At 51.0% G+C, this 25251-nt stretch overlaps 2 protein-coding genes across 2 annotated transcripts in view; both read left to right on the top strand.

The window, feature by feature from the left end:
- The window catches only part of DMWD (DM1 locus, WD repeat containing), a 119966-nt gene that overhangs the window by 70468 nt on the left and 24247 nt on the right, over positions 1-25251 (top strand). The gene's annotated exons all lie outside the window — the stretch shown is intronic.
- Positions 888-24883, top strand: FBXO46 (F-box protein 46). The gene is made up of 2 exons (XM_050772127.1): positions 888-963; positions 21929-24883. The coding sequence occupies exon 2, from the start codon at positions 22007-22009 to the stop codon at positions 23816-23818; it is 1812 nt and encodes a 603-aa protein (XP_050628084.1). The 5' UTR covers positions 888-963; positions 21929-22006; the 3' UTR covers positions 23819-24883.

Here is a 25251-nt window from a genome sequence, read left to right as displayed (position 1 = left end):
TCGCCCAGGCTGAACTCCATGGCGGGCGGTGGTGTAACCCTAGCTAACTGCCTCGAACTCCTGGGCTCTAGCGATGTGGAGCTGCTATTCTGTGATGTGGACTAACTCCTAATGCATGGGACTTTCCTTCCTCCTAAGGCTTAATTTTCTCATTTGTAAATCAGGAGGTAAGAAGGGAGGGGATGGGCCTGGCGCAGTGGCTCATGCCTGTTAATCCCAGCACTTTGGGAGGCCGAGGAGGGTGGATCACGAGCTCAGGAGTTCAAGACCAGCCTGACCAACAGGGTGAAACTCCGTTTTTACAAAAAATACAAAAACTAGCCGGGCGTGGTGGCGGGCGCCTGTAATCCCAGCTACTCAGGAGGCTGAGGCAGGAGAATCGCTTGAACCCAGGAGGCGGAGGTTGCAGTGAGCTGATATTACGCCACTGCACTCCAGCCTGGGTGACAGAACAAGATTACGTCTCAAAAAAAAAAAAGAAAGAAAGAAAAAAAGAAGGGGATGGATGGGAATGACTTTGGAAAAGCATAAGGAACTGTTAGCTATTGTGTTGATCGGTACAAATGAATCAATAAATGTGCTCTTCCCCAACTCTCCACCCCTCAGCAACACCCTATTGCAATACTCTCAATTCCCTTCCCAAGGGCCCCGGGTAAAAATGGAGCCCTCCTGGCTAGACTCCATCTCCCAGCGCGCCCCGCGGGGAAGCGCCCTGCGCTTGCGCTGCCAAGTCCTCTCCGGCTTTGTCTCCCGGGAGTTCGAGTCGTTCTTTTCCTCCGCCCGCCTAATTTGCTTCCCACCCCACCTCCACGCTTGACCGTGCTGCCTTCTGGGGTATGTAGTCCGTGGCTGCCCGGACTTCAATTCCCAGCGGGCTTCGGGACGAGAACCCGGAAGGGGAGGCTGGAGAGGAGCGAGTAGGGGAAACCCGCGTAGCTGAGGGAGATGCAGCGCGCGGCGATGGTGAGAGCCCAGGCGAGGGCCGGGGGCGCTGGAGAGTCGGGACGGGGGTTCGGGACCGGGTGACGAGGGGGAAGAGGCAGGGGCGAAAGAAGGGGCTGGGCGAGGGGAGATTGCCTGGGGGAGGGGATTGGGAGGAATGGGAGCCCGAGGTAGTAGTAAAAGAATGGTGGCTTGGGGAGGGGTCTTGGAGGTGGGGTGGGAGTGGAGCTTTGGAATTGATTGTAAAGGGGCTCAGAGCTGGGGAAGTGGGCCCCGAGTTGGAGACGGGGCTGGACGTCCAGGTAGAGGCCCTGAAGGTGTCGATTTCGATAGGGGGTTAACCTGTGGCGAGGGTATGAGGATCACGGTTAGGATGAGTGAGGGGGTCTGGAAGCTCCAAGGGACAGGCGAACGGTGGACGCGATGGGATGGGGCCTCTGGATCGGATTGGGGGCAGGAAGGCAAGTTGAGGAGGTGGGAGGGAGAAATCAGTGGTAGGAGAGTGTGGGTTCAGGCTCCAGGACTGAGGGTGGGGTGAGGAGCGTGAAATTAGGGGCGTGGATGTAGTGATAATTTCCCTAGTCCCGCCAGAGACTCCCGGTGAGCTGGACAGGCACAGAACTGTAGGATAATATGGCCAGAAAGGGCCATCCAGACAGGCTTTGCACCCTCACTTCCCCAGTGGAATTTAGAAGAGTGTAGTGGTTTATCCCTATGAGAAGTACAGCATTCACATCCCCTATTCTCCCACCCCTTTGTGCCGTGGACAAATCTGTGAGCCTTAGTGCCCTTATCTGTAGTATGGGAACGGCAAGCATGCCTCTGAGAACAGGGTTAAAGGGAGTCATTAAAATCGTTACTATTAATGGGAGATCTGGGCTGTGAAGTTTCAGTCTCAGAGCTGTTGGTGGGAAGTTCTCCGCCCCCGGAATGTGACTGGGTTACAGGTGCTAATGGATTTCCTCCTTTCCAGTCCAGTCCCAGAGGGCGTTTTCTCAAAAGCTGGCACTGATCTGGGCACACACCCCAGCTCAGAAGCATGTAGGGGTTCCCTACTGTGGATTACAGTTAACGCTTATTGTTTTACAAAATGCCTGGCCCTGTCCTTAGCTGTTTGTATGCATTAACTCATTTAATTCTGATAACACCCCTGAGGGGTAGGTGCTGTTATTTTCTCCATTTTACAGAAAGGAAACAGAAGTGCAGAGAAATTAAGCAACTTTCCCAAGGCTATCCAGCATTAATTGCTAGACTCAGGATTCCGATCTTGGCAGCCTGGCTCAGAATCTGTGCTTTCAGCACTATAATTTAGTCCCCTCTCCATACTGAAATATACAATGTGATGAGTAGAGACAGAGAACAAAGCAGTCTAGAATATTAGTTCTGCCATTTACTTGCTATATGACTTTAGGCAACTCTTTTATATTCATTTATTTAGAGACAGAGTCTACCTCTGTCACCAGTGGTATCTTGGCTCACCAGGAGCCTCTGCCTCCTGGGTTCAAGCGATTCTCCTGCCTCAGCCTCCTTGAGTAGCTGGGATTACAGGCTCATGCCACTATGCCTGGCTAATTTTTGCATTTTTAGTAGAAACGGGGCTTTGCCAGTTGGCCAGGCTGGTCTTGAACTCCTGACCTCAAGCCATCCACCCGCTCCGGCCCCCCAGAGTGCTAGGATTGTAGGCATGAGCCACCGTGCCCGGCCTATTTTTATTTTTTAAATTTTAATTATTATTTTTTTTAGACAGATTTTCGCTCTTGTTGCCCAGGCTGGAGTGCAATGGCGCGATCTCGGCTCACTGCAACCTCCGCTTCCCGGGTTCAAGCGATTCTCCTCCCTCAGCCTCCTGAGTAGCTGGGATTACAGGCATGCGCCACCATGCCTGGCAAATTTTTGTAGTTTTAGTAGAGACACGGTTTCAGCATGTTGGTCAGGCTGGTCTCAAACTCCCGGCCTCAGGTGATCCACCTGCCTCCCAAAGTGCTGGGATTAACAGGCGTGAGTCACCGCACCTGGCCCTATTTTTATTTTTATGGGTTTTCTGTTCGTTTGTTTTGAGGCGGAGTTTAGTTCTTGTTGCCCAGGCGGAGTGCAATGGTGAGATCTCGGCTCACCCCAACCTGCGCCTCCTGGGTGCTTTGGTTTTCTCGCCTCAGCTTCCCAAGTAGCTGAGATTGCAGGCATGCGCCACCACATCTGGTTAATTTTGTATAGTTAGTAGAGACAGGGTTTCTCCATGTTGGTCAGGCTGGTCTCGAACTCCCAACCTCAGGTATCTGCCTGCCCCAGACTCCCAAAGTGCTGGGATGACAGGCGTGAGCCACCGGGCCCAGCCTTTTTATTTTTTATTTTTTTAATTTTTTTTGAGATGGAGTCTCGCACTCTCACCCAGGCTGGAGTGCAGTGGCGCAATATTGGCTCACTGCAAGCTCTGCCTCCCGGGTTCATGCCATTCTCCTGCCTCAGCCTCCTGAGTAGCTGGGACCACAGGCACCCACCACCACACCCGGCTAATTTTTTTTGTATTTTTTTTTTTTTTTTTTTTTTTTTTTTTTTTTTTTTTTTTTTTTTTTTTTTTTTTGAGACGGAGTCTGGCTCTGTCGCCCGGGCTGGAGTGCAGTGGCCGGATCTCAGCTCACTGCAAGCTCCGCCTCCCGGGTTTACGCCATTCTCCTGCCTCAGCCTCCCGAGTAGCTGGGACTACAGGCGCCCGCCGCCTCGCCCGGCTAGTTTTTTGTATTTTTTAGTAGAGACGGGGTTTCACCGTGTTCGCCAGGATGGTCTCGATCTCCTGACCTAGTGATCCGCCCGTCTCGGCCTCCCAAAGTGCTGGGATTACAGGCTTGAGCCACCGCGCCCGGCCATTTTTTTTTGTATTTTTAGTAGAGACAGGGTTTCACTGTGTTAGCCAGGATGGTCTCGATCTCCTGACCTTGTGATCTGCCTGCCTCGGCCTCCCAAAGTGCTGGGATTACAGGCGTTTCCTGTGAGCCACCATGCCCGGCCTGCCTTTTTATTTTTTTAAAGACAGGGTCTCGCTCTGTTGCCTAGACGGGCCGGAATGCAATGGTGCAATCATGACTCACTGTAGCCTCAACCTCCTGGGCTCAGGCAGTCCTCCCACCTCAGCCTCTCAAGTAGCTGGGACTAATTTTTTATTATGCACGGCTAATTTTGTATTTTTATTTTTGTAGAGACGCGGGTCTTACTATGTTGCCCAGGCTGGTCTCAAATTCCTGGGCTTAAGGGGTCTTCCTGTTTCAACCTCCAAAAGTGTTGGGATTGCAGGCATGAGCCACCACGCCTGGCCCTGGGCAAGTCTTTTGGGTTCTTCTCACCTATAAAATGGGATCAGTAACCCTAGGAAGGTGAGAGGTTCGGGAAGATAATGCAGTATAGTGGAACTTACTTTGTGAGCCCTTACTCCAATACTTATTGAAGGGCTCAGTACATGTGAGTTGTTATTTTTGAATGTTAGCGGGAAAGAGAAGGCGGTAGAGAGGAAACGAGAGGGAAGATGTCAGGCTGTCTCCTTTCTCTCTTATGTTGTCACCATATCCCTGCCCTCCACCCCTGGGCTCCTAAATCCAATTATGACTTCTGGAGATGGTGCTTACAAACTCAATCTGTGGGCCCAGCATGGTGGCTCATGCCTGTAATCCCAACCCGTTGGGAGGCCAACACAGGCAGATGGCCTGAGGCCAAGAGTTCATTCGAGACCAGCCTGGCCAACATAGCAAAACCCCGTCTCCATTAGCCGGGCGTGGTGGCGGACGCCTGTAGTCCCAGCTACTCAGGAGGCTGAGTCAGGAGAATCTATTGAATCCAGAAGGTGGAGGTTGCGTTGAGACAAGATTGTGCCACTGCACTCCAGCCTGGGCGAAAGAGTGACTCTGTCTCAAAAAAAAAGAAAAAAGAAACTCAGTGTATCCCCATTCCCATTCCTGTCCTCGCCAATTACCTAGTCTGGCCTTACTCCAGGTGTTTCAGTGAAGAGGAAATATTTCTAACTAGGTTTTTCCTGTTGTTGTTGTTGTTAGTTTGCTTTTGTTCATTTAACTTTTGGGTCATTAAGGCCTCACTGGGCAGTTTGACAACTTTGTAAATTCACCTTGAAACAGTTTGGTTTATTTATTGTGAGCTTTCTGGGCTTAATTCAGTGACTGTGATAGTAAGCTTATGGTTGAAAACATTGGCTTCAGAGAGGCCCAGGCTCAAATTCCTGCTTCTGTTGCTGTGTGTCCTTAGCCAAGCTGCATTACCACTCTGGGCCTCAGTTTACTTTTCCTTTTTTTTTTTTTTTTTTTTTTGAGACAGAGTCTCACTCTTGTCCAGGCTGGAGTGCAGTGGCATGATCTTGGCTCACTGCAATCTCCAACTCCTGGGTTCAAATGATTCTTCTGCCTCACCCTCCCGCGTAGCTGAGATTACAGGCTTGTGTCACCACGTCTGGCTAATTTTGGTATTTTTAGTAGAGATGGGGTTTCACCATCTTGGCCAGGCTGGTCTCGAACTCCTGACCTCAGGTGATCCACCCGCCTCGACTTCCCTAAGTGCTGAGATTATAGGCATGAGCCACTGCTCCGACCTCTTTTTCTGTTTTGTTTTGAGCCAGTGTCTCACTTTGTTGCCCTGACTGGCATGCAGGGGCGTGATCTTGGCTCACTGCAACTTCCACCTCCCAGGATCAAGGGATCCTCTCACCTCAGCCTCCTGAGTAGCTGGTACTACAAGTGTGTGCCACCACGCCTGCCTAATTTTCGTAGAGTCAGTGTTTCACCACGTTGCCCAGGCTGATCTTGAACTCCTGACCTCAAGTGATCCACCCACCTTGGCCTCCCAACGTGCTGGGGTTACAGGCATGAGCCCCAGTGCCCAGCTGGCCTCAGTATTCTCATGTAAAAATGGGACCACATTTAAACTCTGAGCTTCTTGTAAGGAGTTGACGTGGTAACTGATGAGGTGGCATATATAAAATGCCTGGGGTATATTATGCTCTCATTAAGTGTGAGGTGTTTTTTTTTTTTTTTTTTTTTTGAGACTCCATCTTGCTTTGTCACCCAGACTGGAGTGCAGTGGTGCGATCTCGGCTCACTGCAAGCTTCGCCACCCGGGTTCATGCCATTCTCCTGTCTCAGCCGCCCGAGTAGCTGGGACCACAGGCGCCCGCCACCACGCCTGGCTAAGTTTTTTGTATTTTTTAGTAGAGACGGGATTTCACCATGTTAGCCAGGATGGTCTCGATCTCCTGACCTTGTCATCCGCCCGCCTTGGCCTCCCAAAGTGCTGGGATTACAGGCGTGAGCCACCGCGCCCGGTCTAAGTGTGAGGTCTTTATGATTTTTATTCTTTCAAGAAAAGGTATTGAGGCTGGGCAAGGTGGCTCCTGCCTATAATCTCAGCACTTTGGGAGGCCAAGGTGGGAGGCTGGGATTAACAGGGTGGCAGGATTAGTAGAACTCAGGAGTTTGAGACCAGCCTGGGCAACACAGGGAAAATTCATCTCTACAAACAAAAAAAAATTTTTTTTTTTTTTTAAAGACAGTCTCGCTTTGTTGCCCAGGCTGGAGTGCAGTGGCGCGATCTCAGCTCACTGCAACCTCCGTCTCTCGGGTTCAAGCAGTTCTCCTGCTTCAGCCTCCCAAGTAGCTGGGATTACAGGTGTGCACCTCCATGCCCTGCTAACTTTTGTCTTTTTAGTTGAGACGAGATTTCATCGTGTTGGCCAGGCTGGTGCCAAACTCCTAGCCTCAAGTGATTTACCCATCTCAACCTTCCAAAGTGCTAGAATTACAGGCATGCGCCACCTTGCCTGGCCATTTTTTTTTTTAGACAGTCTCGCTCTGTCGCCCAGGCTGGAGTGCGGTGGTGCGATCTCAGCTCACCACAGCCTCAACTTCCTGGGCTCAAGTGATCCTCTCACGTCAGCCTCCTGACTAGCTGGGACTACAACTGCATGCCACCATACATAGCTAATTTTTGGATCTTTTTTGTAGAGACGGAGTCTCACTACATTGCCCAGGCTCGTCTTGAACTCCTAGGCTCAAATGATCCGCCTGTCTTGGCCCTCCAAAGTGTTGAAATTACAGGCATAAGCCACTGCACCCAACCTCAAATAATTTTTTTTTAAAATTATTTTAAAAAAATAATAATAATAAAAAAAAAATAAAAATAAAAATTAGGCTTGATGGCATGAGCCTATAGTTCCAGCACCTCTGGAGGCTGAGGTGGGAGGATCACTTGGGCCCAGGAGGTGGAAGCTGCAGTGAGCTCTGATTGTCCCATTGAACTATAGCCTGGGTGACAGAGCGAGACTATCTCAAAAAAAAAAAAAAAAAAAAAAAAAAAAAAAAAAAAATCAAAGCAACAAAAGAAAAAGTAAAACAAAGAGAAAAATGGACTTTGGAGTCAGAGTGCCCAGCTTTGAATCTGGAAAATGGGGGTTCATTCCTTAGGTAGTCCGTGTATTTATTTATTTATTTATTTATTATTATTTTTTTTTTTTTTTTGAGACGGAGTCTCACGCTGTTGCCCAGGCTGGAGTGCAGTGGCGCGATCTCGGCTCACTGCAAGCTCCGCCTCCCGGGTTCCCGCCATTCTCCTGCCTCAGCCTCCTGAGTAGCTGGGACTACAGGCGCCCGCCACCGCGCCCAGCTAATTTTTTGTATTTTTAGTAGAGACGGGGTTTCACTGTGGTCTCGATCTCCTGACCTTGTGATCCGCCCGCCTCGGCCTCCCAAAGTGCTGGGATTACAGGCTTGAGCCACCGCGCCCGGCCTATTTATTTATTTTTATTTAATTTTTTGAGACAAAGTCTGGCTCTGTTGCCCAGGCTGGAGTACAGTGGTACAATCTCAACTCACTGCAACCTTTACCTCCTGGGCTCAAGCCTTCCTCCCACCTCAGCCTTCCAGGTAGCTGGGACTGCAGGCGTGCGCCACCATGCCCAGTTAATTTTTTTTTAATTTTTTTGTAGAGACAGGGTTTTGCTGTGTTGCCTAGGCTGGTCCTGAACAACGAGACTCAAGCTGTCGACCTGCCCAAACTGCTGGGATTACAGGCGTGAGCCACCACACCTGGCCTACAAGTGTTTTAGTTATGTATTTATTTGTTCATTTATTTTTTGAGACAGGGTCTGGCTCTGTTGACTGGGCTGGAATGCAGTGGCACTATCTTGGCTCACTGTGGCTTCCACCTTCTGGGCTTAAGCCATCCTCTCACCTCAGCCTTCAAAATAGCTGGCACTACAGGGGCATGCCACCACACCTGGCTAATTTTTGTAATTTTTGTAGAGATAAAAAATACATCCTGCCAAGGCTGGTCTCAATCTCCTGAGCTCAAGTGATCCACCGGCTGCAGCCTTCCAAAGTGCTAGAATTATAGGGTTGAGCCACCGAGCCCAACCTATTTATTTAGAGACAGAACCTTTCTCTGTCGCCCAGGCTGGAGTACAGTGGTGCAATGACAGCTTACTGCAGCCTCAACCTCCTGGCCTCAAGTGATCCTCCTGCCTCTGCCTCAGCCTCCAGAGTAGCTGGGACTGCAGGTGCTTGCCACCATGCCCGGCTAATTAAAAAAAAATTTTTTTGGCCGGGTGCGGTAGCTCACACCTGTGATACCAGCACTTTGGGAGGCCGACGTGGGCAGATCTCTTGGGGTCAGGAGCTTGAGACCATCCTGGCCAACATGGTGAAACCCCATCTCTACTAAAAAAACAAAAATTAGCCGGGCACGGTGGCATGCCCTTGTAGTCCCAGCTACTCGGGAGGCTGAGGCACAAGAATAGCTTGAACCCGGGAGGTGGAGGTTGCGGTGAGCTGAGATCGCACCACTGCAGTCCAGCCTGGGTGACGAACAGGTTTCCGTCTCCAAGAAAACTAAAAAAAAAAAATTTTTTTTGTAGAGACAGGGTCTTGCTATATTGCCCAGGCTGGTCTCAAACTCCTGGACTCAAGTGATCCTTCCACCTTGGCCTCCCAAAGTGCTGGGATTACAGGCATGAGCCACAGAGCCCAGCCCACAAGTGTTAATAGAGCACTTACCATGTGCCACCGTCTGTATTGGGTGCAGACTCGACCCTGCCATTGGGGAACTCACTGTTGTCATAATGGTAGGGAAGTTCTGCAGGTATGCGGGCATTTGGGCTCATTTTCAAGTTTGAGTTTCTCTATTCCTGGTTCATTTTCAGTCCCTTATGTCAGCTTTGCCTGCTTGTCACTGCTTTCACGGATTTTTTAACATTCTGTCTCCGGCCCTCATTGAATTATCCGCAGACCTATTGGTTTGGGAAAAAGTTTCCAGTCCCTCACTTGTCCCCAATCCTATGTGTCACCTCTGTCCACCCTGGGGTGATCTGACACTTTTTTGTTTTCCATTGCCTTCATTTGTTTGTCTTACAGCATTTGTCTGCTTTCCAAGTTGTTTTGCCTTTTCTTAAAATCTTAAATTTGTTTTCAGCCTGTGCTTGTCTGAAGCTTACTCATACAAAATGGTATTTTTACCATCTTTATTTCAAAACCTGTGACATGTACTAGGAAACGAAGAAGAAAATTGTATTTTTTACCACGTTTAATGGTGTATTTCTAACTGCTATGGTAAAACTGTCTTACTCCTAAAAGCACAAGTTTTCTTTTTTCTTCTTCTTTTTTTTTTTTTTTTTGAGACGGAGTCTCGCTCTGTTGCCCAGGCTGGAGTGCAGTGGCGCAATCTCGGCTCACTGCATGCTCCGCCTCCTGGGTTCATGCCATTCTCCTGCCTCAGCCTTCCTAGTAGCTGAGACTATAGGCGCCTGCCACCACGCCCGGCTAATTTTTTGTATTTTTAGTAGAGACGGGGTTTCACCGTGTTAGCCAAGATGGTCTCGATCTCCTGACCTTGTGATCTGCCCGCCTCGGCCTCCCAAAGTGCTGGGATTACAGGTGTGAGCCACTGCGCCCGGCCCTAAAAGCACAAGTTTTCTAAACGGTTTGGTTCGTGGCACCTGCTTGGTGATGCCATCCCTGACCCCTTGATTTATTATTTATTTATTTATTTATTGAGACAGAGTCTCACTCTTTCTCCCAGGCTGGAGTACAGTGGTACCATCAGGGCTCACTGCAGCCTCAACCTCCCGGGCTCAAGCAATCCTCCTGCCTCAGCCCCCTAAGTAGCTGGGATTACAGGCATGTGCCACCTCAACCAGCTAGTACTTTTTGTTTGTTTGTTTGTTTGTTTTTGACATTTTAGTACAGTTAGACTCTCACTATGTTGCCCAGGCTGGTCTCCAACTCCTAAGCTCAAGCAGTCCTCCTGCCTTCGCCTCCCAAAGTGCTAGGATTGCAGGCCTGAGCCACTGTGCCCAGCTTTTTTTTTTTTTTTTTTAAAGATAGAGATGAGTTCTTGCCATGTTGCCCAGGCTGGTCTCAAACTCCTGGGCTCAAGTGATCCATCCTCCTCAGCCTACCAAAGTGCTGTGATTACAGGCACGTGCCACCACGCCTAGCCCCCTTGATTTAGAATCATAACCTCACCCTTCCAAATTCTCCTGACCCTTTTTTTTTTTTTTTTTTTTTGAGACGGAGTCTCCTCCTCTGTTGCCCTGGGTGGAGGGCAATGGCGTGACCTTAGCTCACTGCAACTTCCGCCTCCTGGGTTCAAGCAATTCTTCTGCTTCAGCCTCCCAAGTAGCTGGGATTACAGGCATGCGCCACCACGCCCGGCTAATTTTTTTGTTTGTTTGTCGTTTTGTTTTTGAGATGGAGTTTTGCTCTTGTTGCCCAGGCTAGAGTGCAGTGGTGTGATCTCGGCTCACTGCAACCTCCATCTCCCAGGTTCAAGAGATGATTCTCCTGCCTCAGCCTCCCAAGTACCTGGGATTACAGGCATGTGCCACCACGCCCAACTAATTTTGTATTTTTAGTAGAGATGGGGTTTTGCCATGTTGATTGGGCTAGTCTCAAACTCCTGACCTCAGGTAGTCCACCTGCCTGAGCATCCTAAAGTGCTGGGATTACAGGAGTGAACCACTGTGCCCAGCCCTGACCCTCCTCTTTTGCTATATTTGTTTCCTCATAACGCTGGCCACCATGATGCTTACTATGTATTTGTTGTCTCCTTTTCCAATTAAGTTTTTTGTTTGTTTATTTTTGAGACTGGGTCTCGTTCTTTCGCCCAGGCCAGAGTACAGCGTCACAGTCTCTGCACTCATTGCAACCTCTGCCTCCCAGGCTCAAGCAATCCTTCCACCTCAGCCCCCTGAGTAGCAGGGACTACAGCATGAGCCACCACGCCTAGCTAATTTTTATTTTTGTGTGTGACTCTTTAGGATCACTTTAACTTCAGAATGGGAAATAAAGAGGGAAGTAGTCTTTGGCTCAGTTAGTGATTTTCAAAGTCTTTTTTTTTTTTGAGACGGAGTTTCACTCTTGTTGGCCAAGCTGGAGTACAATGGCGCGATCTCGGCTCACCGCAACCTCTGCCTCCCAGGTTCAAGCGATTCTCCTGCCTCAGCCTTCCCAAGTAGCTGGGATTACAGGCATGTGCCACCATGCCCGGCTAATTTTGTATTTTTAGTAGAGATGGGGTTTCTCCATGTTGGTCAGGCGGGTCTCGAACTCCCGACCTGTGATCCGACTGCCTCGGCCTCCCAAAGTGCTGGGATTACAGGTGTGAGCCACCATGCCCGGCCTCAAAGTCTTTATTAGCTTCCCTTTTTATCTTTGTTTTGTCTTTAAGAGACAGGGTCAGCCGGCACAGTGACTCACGCTTGTAATCCCCAGTACTTTGGGAGGCTGAGGTGGGCAGATCACCTGAGGTCAGGAGTTTGAGACCAGCCTGGCCAACATGGTGAAACCCCATCTCTACTAAAACTACAAAAAAAAAAAAAAAAAAAAAAAAAAAAATTTTGCCGGGTGTGGTGGCGAGAGCCTGTAATCCCAGCTACTCAGGAGGCTGAGGCAGGAGAATCGCTTGAATCCAGGAGGCAGAAGTTGCAGTGAGCCGAGATTGTGCCATTGCACTGCAGCCTGGGCAACAAGAGTGAAACTCCATCTTATTAAAAAAAAAAAAAAAGAGCGAGAGAGACAGAGTCTCACTCTGTGGCCCAGGCTGGAGTGCAGTGGTGCAGTCATAGCTCACTGCTGCCTCGTCCTCCTGGGCTAAACTGACCCTCCCACTTCAGCCTCCCGGGTAGCTGGGCCTACAGGCGTGCACCACCGCGCTCAGCTAATTTTGTTTATTTTTTTTTATTTTTATTTTTTTGACACGGAGTCTTGCTCTGTGCCCCAGGCTGGAGTGCAGTGGCGCGATCTCGGCTCACTGCAAGCTCCGCTCCCCCGGGTTCACGCCATTCTCCTGCCTCAGCCTCCCGAGTAGCTGGGACTACAGGCGCCCGCCACCTCGCCCGGCTAATTTTCTTGTATTTTTAGTAGAGACGGGGTTTCACCGTGTTAGCCAGCATGGTCTCGATTTCCTGACCTCATGATCCGCCCGTCTCGGCCTCCCAAAGTGCTGGGATTACAGGCTTGAGCCACCGCGCCCGGCCTTATTTTTTGTAGATAGGGTTTCACCATGTTGCAGGGACTGGTCCCAAGCTCCTAGGCTCAAGTGATCCGCCTGCCTCAGCCTCCCAAAGTGCTAGGATTACAGTTGTGAGCCACTTTTTTGCTTTAATTTTATCTCTTTTTTTGTTTTCAAATAAATTTTTAAGAAGAATTAGTTGGGGCTGGGCGCGGTGGCTCATGCTTGTAATCCCAGCACTTTGGGAGGCCGAGGCAGGCGGATCACGAGGTCAGGAGATGGAGACCATCCTGACTAACACAGTGAAACCCAGTCTGTACTTAAAATACAAAAAATTAGCCGGGCACGGTGGCGGGCGCCTGTAGTCCCAGCTACTTGGGAGGCTGACACGGGAGAATGGCGTGAACCCGGGAGGTGGAGCTTGCAGTGAGCCGAGATTGCACCACTGTACTCCAGCCTGGGCAACAGAGCCAGACTCTATCTCAAAAAAAAAAAAAAAAAAAAAAAGGGCTGGGTGTGGTGACTCACGCTTGTGATCCCAGCACCTTGGGAGGCTGAGGTCGGCAAATCGCTTGAGGTCAGGATGAGACCAGCCTGGCCAACATGGTGAAACTTCATCTCTACTAAAAATACAAAAAATTAGTTGGGCATAGTGGCAGGCGCCTATAATCCCTGCTACTCAGGAGGCTGAGGCAGGAGAATCACTTGAATCTGGGAGGTGGAGGTTGCAGTGAGCCGGGATTGTGCCACTGCACTCTAGACTGGGCTACAGAGGAAGACTCCATCTCAAAAAAATAAATAATTAAAAATGAAAATTGAAAGTGAAGGGTGTGGGTGGTGACTCATGACTTAATCCCAGCACTCTGGGGGGCCAGGGCAGAAGGATCGCTTGAGCCTGGGAGATCAAGACCAGCCTGGGAAACAAAGTGAGACCACATCACTAAAATAATTTTTTAAATTGGCTGAGCATGGTGACATGAGCCTGTAGTTCCAGCTACTCGGGAGGCTGAGACAGGAAGATCCGTTGGGCCCAGGAGTGTGAGGCTGCAATGAGGTATGATCATACACTGCACTCCAGCCTGGGCAACAGAGGCAGGCCCTGTCTCTAAGTAAATAAATGAATCAAACACTTGTGGATTACTTAAGGAATGAACTCTCATTTTCCACAGGAGGAAACTGATGTCCAACGGGATCAAGTGACTTACCCTAGGTCACACAGCTGATGAGAGATAAAGCCAGGACTCAAAGCTGGGCACTGGCTCCAGAGCTGTGTTCAATACATTTTTCGTTTTGTTTTCGTTTTGTTTTGTTTTTTTGTTTGAGATGATCTCACTCTGTCACCCAGGCTGGAGTGCAGTGGTGCTGTCACAGCTCAATACAGCTTCAACCTCCTCGGCCGCCAAGCCCAACTAATTATTATTATTTTTTTTGTAGACGTAGTCTCACTCTGTCACCCAGGCTAGAGTGCAGTGGTGCAATCTCAGCTCATTGCAGCCTCCGCCTCCTGGGTTCAAGCAATTCTTCTGCCTCCAGCTCGTGAGTAGCTGGGATTATAGGAGCCCGCCATCACATTACAGGCGTGAGCCACCGCGCCCAGCCAGGATGATTGTAGTTTAGACCTTGAGCTCTAGAGTCAGCTGATCTTTGATTCTAAGTTCTGACTTGGTTTGGTTGCTCCTGCCTATAGTCCCAGCACTTGGGGAGGTCAGGGTGGAGGACTGCTTGAGCTCAAGAGTTCAAGACTGGCCTAGGCAACATACTGAGACCTCATCTGTACAAAAAAATGTAAAAATTAGCTGGGCGTGGTGGTACACACCTGTGGTGTCAGCTCCTCAAAAGGCTGGGATAGGCTAGGCACGGTGGCTCACATCTGTAATCCTAGCACTTTGGGAGGCTGAGACAGGTCAGGAGTTCAAGACCAGCCTGACCAACATGGTGAAACCCTGTCTCTACTAAAAATACAAATATTAGGCCGGGCACAGTGGCTCACACCTGTAATCTCAACACTTTGGGAGGCCAAGGTGAGTGGATCATCTGAGGTCAGGAGTTCGAGACCAGCCTGGCCAACATGGTGAAACCCCATCTCTACTAAAAATAAAAAAAATTAGGCGAGGCCCGGTGGCTCATGCCTGTAATCTCAGCACTTTGGGAGGCCAAGGCAGGCGGATCACGAGGTCAGGAGATCAAGACCATCCTGGCTAACATGGTGAAACCCCATCTCTACTAAAAATACAAAAATTAGCCTGGTCTGGTGGCGGGCGCCTGTAGTCCCAACTACTTGGGAGGCTGAGGCAGGAGAATGGCGTGAACCTGGGAGGCGGAGCTTGCAGTGAGCCAAGATAGGGCCACTGCACTTTAGCCTGGGCGACAAAGCGACACTCCGTCTCTAAATAAATAAATAAATAATAAATTAAAAAATAAAACAATTAGCTGGACATGATGGCACATGCCTGTAGTCCCAGCTACTTGGGAGGCTGAGGCAAACAAATCGCTTGAACCGGGAGGCAGAGGTTGTAGTGATTGCAGTGAGCTGAGATCGCACCATTGCACTCCAGCCTGGGCAACAGAGCAAGAGTCCGTCTAAAAAAAAATAAAAAAGAGGGCAGCTGAGATGGGAGGATCACTTGAGTCCAGGAGATTGAGGCCGCGATGAGGCAAGATTGTACTCCAGCCTGGGTGACAGTGAGACCGTCTCAGAAAACAACAAAAAACAAAACACACTCACAAAAAGAGTTCTGCCACAAAGCTCTAAATGAGGGCAATTACTTAGCCATTCTCTGCCTCAGTTTCCTAATCTTTAACACGAAATTAAAAATAGGAGAGAGAGGCTGGGTGCGGTGGCTCACGCCTATAATCCCAGCACTTTGGGAGGCTGAGGTGGGCGGATCACGAGGTCAGGAGATCGAGACCATCCTGGCTAACATGGTGAAATCCCATCTCTACTAAAAATGGAAAACTTTAGCCTGGCGTGGTGGCACCTGCCTGTAGTCCCAGCTACTCGGGAGGCTGAGGCAGGAGAATAGGTTGAACGTGGGAGGCGGAGGTTGCAGTGAGCTGAGCTGAGATTGCGCCCCTGCACTCCAACCTGGGCGACAGAGCGAGACTCTCTCAAAAAAAAAAAAAAAAGAGATGGAAGAATCAAACAAGTTCATATTTGTAGAGTGCTCGAGTATTTGTAGAGTGCTCAAGTATTGACTGCTGTTGTGATGATCATTTTCTAATATATTCATGTTGGTTCTGACTGTTTATTTGGATGTCTGACCCCTTTCCCATGAGCCATTCATGGGGAGCTCAGTGTCACCTGTGTGTTCCAGCACCCAACAATGGCCAGCATGCAGGACCACAGTGAATGTCAGGGACAAGTTTTTGTAAATGCTCCACTTATGCTAGGGATGTAAATATGTGGATTATTTAATTGTTGAAGGCATTTGACCAAGGGTGTAAATTGCGTGGTTCAGGTCCTTACTAATTTTCCCAAGCAGTCTTTTCTTAGAAATATGTTAAGGTTTCCCATATCAGTTGTGGATTTAACAAACTTTCCCTTGTCATTTTGTAAGTTTATGGCTGTCATGTGTAGAGATGGTCGTTTTTTGCTTTATCTATTTGGAGGCCATAGTATTTGGATCATGTATGTTGAGAACTTTTGTGTATAATGGGCCACTTCTACCTCCCTCCCCCAGCCCTAGGTACTCATGTAGAGAAATAAATAATGGGTCATTTTGTTTTGTCATCATCCATTGCTTTTGTCAATTTTTTATTTTATTTATTTATTTTTAATTTAAGACAGTCTCGTGCTGTCACCCAGAGTGGAGTGCAATGGCCCCGATCTCAGCTCACTGCATCCTCTACCTTCTGGGCTCAAGGAATCCTCCCACATCAGCCTCCTGAGTACCTGGGACTACAGGCACGTGCCACTACACCCTGCTAATTTGTGTATATTTTGTAGCAATGGAGTTTCACCATGTTGCCCAGGCTGGTCACAGACTCCTGAGCTCACGGGATCTTCCCACCTCAGCCTCCCAAAAGTGCTGGGATTACAGGTATGAGCCACTGCACCTGGCCAAGTTTGTTTTTTTTTTTTTTTTAAGGGGTAATGTTACTCCTCTACTTGTCTCTTGGTTCGTGTTTTCCCAGCCAGTTTTCTGCCATCTTTTGATTTTCCATATTTTTGGTTCACAGTGTTTTACAATGAATAGATTTTCATGGAGTAGTTACTGAAGGCTGACCTAGTGTAGGGCCTTATGCTGGGCTCAGTGTGGGGGGAGTTAGAAGATCCTGCCTCAGGCCCTTCTCCCCTTCCTGCCCCAACCTCCACAGGAGGATCATAGTTGGGGAGAGAGACCCACCCAAGACGATGACCCAGAGTGGCCAGGGAAGAGGGAACCCAGAGGTCCTCTCTGGGCAGGTGGGTGATTTCCAGGAAGGGAGTTGGGGAAGGCCTCTCCATTAAAACTGCATTTGAACACAGACCTGAATGCAGTAAGGAATTGAGCCTTGCAGAGCATGAATGTATTGCTGTTGGTGGGAACAGCAAATGCAGAGACCAGGGAAGGCAAGAGCCGGGTGACTGTGAGGAATAGATAGCAATGAGCCCACCGCATGGACGCCCTGGGTGAAGCCTGACCTGGCCTAGGGGGTTTGGGGGTGTCAGCTTCCTGGAGGAGGGGTGGTCAAGCTGAAACCCCAGGGAATATATAGTGAAACAGTAGGGCACAGTGACTAGGAAATCAGATTCCCTGGCTTCATATCCCTGCTCCAGCTCACACCCCAGCTCTGTGACCTTGTGGTCAGGAGACCTGCCCTGCGTGTTTCTTCATCCATACCATGGAAACGATCACTGCTACCGGGGATCAGATGGGGCCTGAGTATTCTATGTATGCCAGATCAGGTGCCCACTAGGGTGCACTGGGGTATTGCCTGCGGGGCGGAGGAGTGGGGAGGGATGCCACTGGACAGGTGGGGTACCTGGGTGTTTTCCAGAGGGCACTGGGGAGCCATGGCAGGTTCTCACCAGGATAGGGACGGGTTCAGGTTTATAGGATTGTGCTTTAACAGGACTTTCCTGGCTGCTCTTTTGTATTAAGCGAGGCAGGCTTGGGGCGCCCGTTTGGAAAGGATGGACTGGCAGCTCTGAATGGCTACACGGCTTGAGCCTTGAATGCCAGGCCCAGAGGCTTGATTTCTGTTGCCGTGGGAACCTTCGAAGGGTTCTGTCCATTTGTTTTTCAGGGTGGGGCTATCCCAATGCCAAATTCCCCCCGCGGAAATCCTCAGCACCCCACCCCCCGCCCCTCATAGTTCCCAACTAAAGCTGGATACTCTGATCTCTCCGCCTGCTTCCTTCCGCCTTGGTGTTCTTAATCCCCGGGCTGCCTGGCCCTTTAAATCTCAATCGGCAATCAGGGCTTCTGTTCGAGGGAACGTGGTGTAATAAGCCTCCCCTGGAGTGCGGTGGCCTTTGCCCTGACCTTGTTCCGTTTAGCTGGACGTTGGGAGTTGTTCCACGCTCCCTTGCATCCGGCTGTGTCTACCCCACCACCCACTCCCGTCACCTCTCGCCTACTCCTCCCTATTTCGAAGTTGGGCCCCTTCGCCAAGGCCTGCCTTATATGGGCACGGCCCCGAATGGCGGCCGCTCATTGGCTGAGGGCGTCACGCGCGCGTCTGTCAACAAAGGGGCGGAGGGAAGCTAGTTGCTCCCCTGCCCGCGCGGTGGCCGGAGGGAAGGAGCGAGGGGGCGGGCCCTCTTACCTTTCGCGCGCATGCGTGTGGGCTGCAGCCTTCTCCCACCGCCTGGGGGGGCTGCGGGTGAGGGCTCTTTGGGGGCGTGTATAGGTTTCGAGGGTCACCTGAGGGGTTTGGAAGGTTTCTTTGGCGGGGCGGTTACAAGATTTGGGGGTTCCCTTTGCATTGCAAAATGTTCTGGGGCTTGGGGAAGTTTTAACGTGGGTTCAAGGGATACTTTTGGGGTTCCTTTGCGCCTAAGGGGCACCTTGGAGTTTGGGTTCGTTTGTAATGCGGAAGGTTCGGTTGTGTTCTCGGGATCAGGTTCCCTTTGTGTTTTGGAGTGTTTGTTGGGCATAGGATTTGGGGAGCTCCGGGAGAGACGGAAGGAAAGAGCCCGAGAGTACCAGTTCTAGAGCTGGAATGTCTGGGCTTGCATCTTGACTTCCTACCTGTCTGAACCCGGACAGGAGATTTCATCTGTGTCTCATCGGGAACTAGGCATTGATAACACTACCTGCTTCCTAGGGACCGAGGAGGATTAGCAGGAATTGTTAGCGCAGTACCTAACAAGCTCGCAGCGAGTGTGCAGTAAGCACATGTCTGCTATTGTAACATTTGTGAGGTGTCTTTGGGTTGGTTTTTTTTTTTTTTTTTTGGCTTTGTGAAACATTTTTAAGGTTTAAGATTCATCTTAAAGTGTTAGGGAGCTTTTGTGTTTTCAAAGAGTTCGTCTGCTGTTGGAGGGCTTCTAGTGGAATTAGAAGATAATGGAGGAGGGTTGGGGGGAGTATAGGATTCCGGGAGAGTGGTTGTTTATGACATAGGTTGGGGAATTGCTGTGTTGGGATCTGTGAGAGATTGATTGAGATTCGGCCCTTCAGTACTGGCGAGGATATTTTTAGGTTCGGTGGTTTAAAGTAGTATTTGGAAGGTTTTCGATATTTGGGGGAGGACATTGAGATGCTGGAGGTAAGGTTGGAACTGATTAGGGGACTTGAGTGGGTGGCCAAGTTGTAGCAGGATGGCATCTGTAGAGACTGGGTTTTGCTGTGTTAGCCTGCCTCTCTGGGCAGTTGGATATACAGGTCAAGTACCGCTTACCTGAAAAGCTTGGGACCAAAAGTGTTTCGGATTTTGGATTTCTTCGGATTTCGAGTATTTGCATTATACTTACCAGTTGATATGCCAAGTCTGAAAATCTGAAATGCTCCAATGAGCATATCCTATCAGTGTCATCTTGGCACTCAAAAAGTTCTGAATTTGGGAGCATTTTGGATTTTCAGATTTGAGATACTCAACATGTATGTGAATTGGTGGTTGGTAAACAGCCATCTATATGTTTTGGAGGCTATGGAGTGATGTTTTTAACACTGAACTGAGATTACAGCAGGGACTGTAAGTATTTGAGGGGTAGGTGGGATTGGGGATTATGGAGGGGAGATAAAGATTCTTGACACGGGGTTTCTCTGTGTTTACTGGTACCTGTGAGTGCTCGGAGGCTGTCTGGATTTTGCTTTGTTTTGTTTACCTTTTTTTTTTTTTTTGAGACGGAATTTCGCTCTTGTCACTCAGGCTGGAGTGCAATGGCAAGATCTCAGCTCACCACAACGTCCGCCTCCCGGTTCAAGCTACTCTCCTGCTTCAGCCTCCTGAGTAGCTGGGACTACAGGCTCGCACCACCACGCCTGGCTAATTTTTGTATTTTTAGTAGAGATGGGGTTTTGCCATGTTAGTCAGGCTGATCTCGAATTCTGACCTCAGGTGATCCGCCTCCCTGGGCCTCCCGAAGTACTGGGATTACAGGTGTGAGCCACCGCGCCTGGCCTGGAATTGCTTGAATTTAGAGGGACAGTCTGTACTGCAGGAGTTGGCAAACTTTTTCCATAAAGAGCCAGATAATGGGTATTTTAAGCTTTGCAGGCCATGTGGTCTTTGTTCTGCTGTTCAGCTCTGCTGTTGAAGATGAAAGCATCCATAAACAAATGAGCATGTTTCAATAAAACTTTATTTACAAAGACAGCGAGCTGGATTTGGCTTCTGGGCCATAGTTTGCTGACCTCTCTGGTCTGTAGGCATGTGGAAGTTTCAAGGTTTAAAGGGTCATTTTGGTTTTGAGCTGTCTGGAGGGAGATGAGCCAGAGAAAGATTGAGGCGTATGTTACTTAGTAGGTTCAAACTGCAATGAAAGTGATCATATCGGACTCATGTGCAAGATTGCCTCCAGATTAGATCACTCACATCAAGTCATTCCAAAATAAAATAGTCATTATTAACAGAGCCCTAAATTGAAGAGTCCAGAAACCAAGTTGAGAGCCTCTTTTTGCTCCGGACCCACTGGAATCTTAGCTATGTCACCCTTCCCCACTCTGAGCTTCTGTTTATCTGTGTGCGGCTTGAGGAGAAAGCTAGGCTAGAACAGCACCCCCCGCCCCGTTTTTTGTTTTTCTTTTTTTCTGAGATGGGTTCTCTCTCAGTCAACCAGGCTGGAATGCAGTGGTATGATCACAGCATCACAGCTCACTGCAGCCTGGGCCTCCTGGGCTCAAGTGATCCTCCCACCTCAGCCTCCCAAGTAGCTGGGACTACAGGTGCGCCCCACCCCCCCGGCTAATCTCTGTCTCTTTTTTGGTAGAGATGGGTTTTGCCCAGGCTGGTCTCAAACTCCTGGGCTCAAGCAATCTGCCCACCTCGGCCTCCCAAAGTGCTGAGATTACAGGCACAAGCCACCACACCTGGTTTTGCTCTCTCTTTTTTAGAGGGTCTCACTCTGTCACCTAGGTTGGAGTGCAGTGGTGCCATCATTGCTCCCTGCAGCCTGGAACTCCCAGGCTCTAGAACAGGCCCTCTTACTCCACAGGTCTATGGTTGTGCTTCAGGGAATTACCTGTACCGTCTTTTCAAGGGTGTGCATTTTTCTGACTGAGGACACACAGCTTTAATAAATTCTCATTAAGCCCCGACTTGAAAAAAAAAGAAAAGCCGATTTCTTAAGTGCTTGTCTGAATCTGACCTCAGATTTTCTTCCGCCTCCCAGCCCATCTCGTTGCTCTCTCTCTGGGTTTAAGCAGCCATAGCTGTGGGTGGGGCTGGGAATTTCTGTCTTTTCAGGGACGAGCTACTGAGTGAGCAAATAGAAAAAGGACCTTGTCTGTCAGTGGTCCTTTCGCTTAAGTGTAAAAGTTATGGCAGTGTAAAGGCCTCTGGATTGTGGGCGAAGGCAGTTGGGCAGTGGGGTAGGATCTATGGGGTTGGAGCACGCTGCCAGTTAGGGTCCCACTCTGCAAGTTAAAAGGGTATCTCTCATCCCCTCTGCAACCCTTTGCTCACCTGAGCAAGGCAGTGGGAATAGAGTTCTTTTTTTTTTTTTTTGAGATGGAGTTTCGTACTTGTTGCCCAGGCTGGAGTGTAATGGCGCCATGTCGGCTCACTGCAACCTCCGCCTCCCAGATTCAAGCGATTCTCGTGCCTCGGCCTCCCGAGTAGCTGGGATTACAGGCGTGAACCATCACGCTCAGCACAGTTTTGTATTTTTAGTAGAGATGGGGTTTCACCACGTTGGCCAGGCTGGTCTCAAACTCCTGACCTCAGGTGATCTGCTTGCCTCAGCCTCCCAGAGTGCTGGGATTACAGGCGTGAGCCACCGCTTCTAGCCAGGAATAGAGTTTTGATGGTCTGGTTTGGTCTAAGGAGAGGTGGAGGTTGGGGTGGTCCTGGCAAGAAAGGCTGTCCCCCTAGCTCCCCAACCTCCTCTTCCTGTCTCCAGGTGGCATGTGGAGCCTCCCACCACCACCTAGGTCCTGAGATGTGGTGAAGCCCAGCCCGTCCGCCGTCATCCCCCAGCATGGACCGCGGAAGCCTCCTGCCCTTCCAGCTATGGTGCCCCCGGCCGTTTGGCACCTACTCACAGAACCAGCCGCGCCCGCCTTCTGCGGCCCTCAAGCCATCAGCCTGCCCTGAGCCTGGCGGCGGGGCCGAGCCAGACCATGGGCCTGCCCACTCAGAGAACACACCACCTGCCTTGGCCACCGAGGTCCCTGCCTCCCAGCCGGCTCCGCTCCTCTCAGCAGCAGCTGCTGGTGATGAGGGTCGAGTCCTCCTGGACACCTGGTATGTCATCAAGCCCGGGAATACAAAGGAGAAGGTGGCCTTCTTTGTGGCCCACCAGTGTGGTGGGGGCAGCCGGGCCAGCTCCATGAAGGTCAAGGGGCACTGGGGCAGTGATAGCTCCAAGGCCAAGCGGAGGAGGCGCTGTCTTGACCCCACCAAAGCTCCTCCTGACCCAGGGGGCCGGGAGGGCCTGGCTGCCTCTGAGGAGGGCCCTGCCTCAGCCGGTGAGGACGTGGACCTGCTCTCTGTGGCCGAGATGGTGGCCCTCGTGGAACAGCGGGCGGCCCTGGCCCTGCAGAGCTACCCACGACCGGCCACCCCAGCGCCTGTAGTTTTTGTGTCCGCGGAGCAGGGTGGACCGGCCAAGGGGGTGGGGTCTGAACGGCGGTCCGGTGGAGGGGACTGCAGCCGTGTAGCGGAGGCCGTGGCCCACTTTGAGGCGCAGAGAGACAGCCCTCCCACCAAGGGCCTCCGCAAGGAAGAGCGACCCGGGCCAGGCCCTGGGGAGGTGCGCATCGCCTTCCGCATCTCCAATGGCCGGGAGCCCCGTGCACCAGACAGCGGCCTGCCCACTGGGGGCGGGGGCAGGCCTGGTTGTGCCTACCCTGGCAGCCCAGGTCCTGGGGCCCGAGCCAAGGACAAGATCACATGTGACTTATACCAGCTCATCAGCCCCTCGCGGGATGCCCTCCCCAGCAACGTGGAGTTCCTGCTGGCCAGGGCGGATGAGGCCAGCGAGGGTGAGAGCCCGGCGCCCGCCAGGCCTGAGGACACTCCCCCGGCGCCCCCTCCGCCCCCTGCCCGGGACTGCGGAGCGTCAGGCTTCCACGTGGACGTGGTGGTGACGGGCGTGGTAGATGAGTGCATCTTCTTTGGCAAGGATGGCACCAAGAACGTGAAGGAGGAGACTGTGTGCCTGACGGTCAGCCCAGAGGAGCCGCCACCTCCGGGCCAGCTCTTCTTTCTCCAGAACCGCGGGCCGGACGGGCCCCCGGAGCCACCCCCAGCAGACTCCCCGGCCACCGCGCCCGGCCCAGACGATGCCGAGGGCACGGCGGACACCTCCCTGTGTCGCCTGTACCGGCACGTGTCGCACGACTTCCTAGAGATCCGCTTCAAGATTCAGCGGCTGCTGGAGCCGCGACAGTACATGCTGCTGCTGCCAGAGCACGTGCTGGTCAAGATCTTCAGCTTCCTGCCCACGCGCGCGCTGGCCGCCCTCAAGTGCACCTGCCACCACTTCAAGGGCATCATCGAGGCATTCGGCGTACGGGCCACAGACTCGCGCTGGAGCCGAGACCCGCTCTACCGCGATGACCCGTGCAAGCAGTGCCGCAAGAGATACGAGAAGGGCGACGTGTCGCTCTGCCGCTGGCACCCCAAGCCCTACCACCATGACCTGCCTTACGGACGTTCCTACTGGATGTGCTGCCGCCGAGCCGACCGCGAGACGCCCGGCTGCCGCCTGGGCCTCCACGATAACAACTGGGTGCTGCCCTGCAATGGGCCGGGTGGAGGCCGGGCAGGCCGGGAGGAGGGGAGGTGAAGCCGGGGGAGGGGAGGGGAGAGCCCACCACACCCACCCCTCCCCTCTCCCCTGGGAGCTGAGGGTCCGAACTGGGCCGCCTGCCCATTCCCCCACTCCAGACAGCATTGATCCCCCACTGGAACTGAGCTGGGGTTCAGCAGGGGTGACCCAGGAAGGCACTCTGCTTGATCCTGTTGATTTTCTACTCTTCAGAACCAGGGCCGTGGACCCTCTGAGAAGGGTGTTTTTTTTATCAGCATCTCACTTTATTCTCCATTCAGCCCCAACCCCTTTCCCTGCCACGCTCTCCACCCCAGGGACCCACCAGCAGGGAGCAGACGGCAGCTAATTTTGGTATCACGTAAGGGTTCCCCCATTCTGGCCCCCATCCTCTCCCTCGCCCCAATTCTTTCTTGCTGGAGCTGTTATTTCCCAAGAGGCTGCATCGCCCAACGTTGGCACCTCTCCTAACCTGCCACACCACCGCTCTCACCTCTCTAGGAATTGGGGGCTATCCGGTCACAAGTGGGAGCTGGCATTTTTTCATGACAGTTCGCCATTTCTGGATGGTTTGCCTATTAAAGAAGTGAGGGGAAAATAACTGTTTTCTCCTTAACCTCAAGCTACCAGTCTCTCCTCTTCCCCATAGAGGAAGAGGGGGGCAAAAAAAAAAAAAAAAAAAAAAAAAACTGAAGTATAAAAATCCTCCTCGTCCTGTTATTATTTAAGCTACTGCCATCAACCCCACCCCCATGAAGCTGTGAAGCCCTTTGCCTCGCTTTTGACAGCGTGGGGGGGCCCCGTGGGCAGGGACTTCGGATTTGCATTTCTGGGTTGTTTTTCCTTCCACTCTGGGCTCTCATTCAGGCATTGGGGTCTCCTCACCCCGGCCACATGTTTCTTTAAGAATCCTTTGGTCAACCAAGACCTTGATTTTTCAGGCATTTTGGTCTGGGGTATTTTTGTTTGTTGTCTCTGTTTTTTGTTTTTTTCTTTCCATCATTGTGGTTCTGGAAGCTTCTAGCGTGTGGCATCTGACCAATTTTGAATTGGTCCTTTCTATAAAATCAATATTTATAAGGCTGTGCGCAGACTGGTTTGTGTGTTGTGAAGGGAGGGTTTGGGAAGAGAGGGGAGTTGTAGGCCTGTGCATGGGGGATGGAAAAAGTGGAGAGAGAAGGGATCCCTAGCCAAGTCCCTTAGTCTGAGATTATTTTTTACTCTTCTCATCTGTGTCGGTTTGGATTTGAAAAATCTCAAAATAGTAGAAGCTTGAACAAGATTTTTTTTTTTTTTCTCCTTAGAGACAGGGTCTCATTCTGTCACCCAGGCTGTAGTGCAGTGGTGTGATCACAGCTCACTGCAGCAACCTCCTGGGCTCAAGGAAACCTCCCACCTCATCCTGCCAAGCAGCTGGTTTTCTACAGGTGTGCGCCACATACCGAGATAAT

The sequence above is a fragment of the Macaca thibetana genome, chromosome 19 (genome assembly GCF_024542745.1).
Source record: "Macaca thibetana thibetana isolate TM-01 chromosome 19, ASM2454274v1, whole genome shotgun sequence".
Lineage (NCBI taxonomy): Eukaryota > Metazoa > Chordata > Mammalia > Primates > Cercopithecidae > Macaca > Macaca thibetana.
Note: the sequence above shows the minus strand (reverse complement) of the source record. Positions and strands in the feature narration are given on the sequence as shown.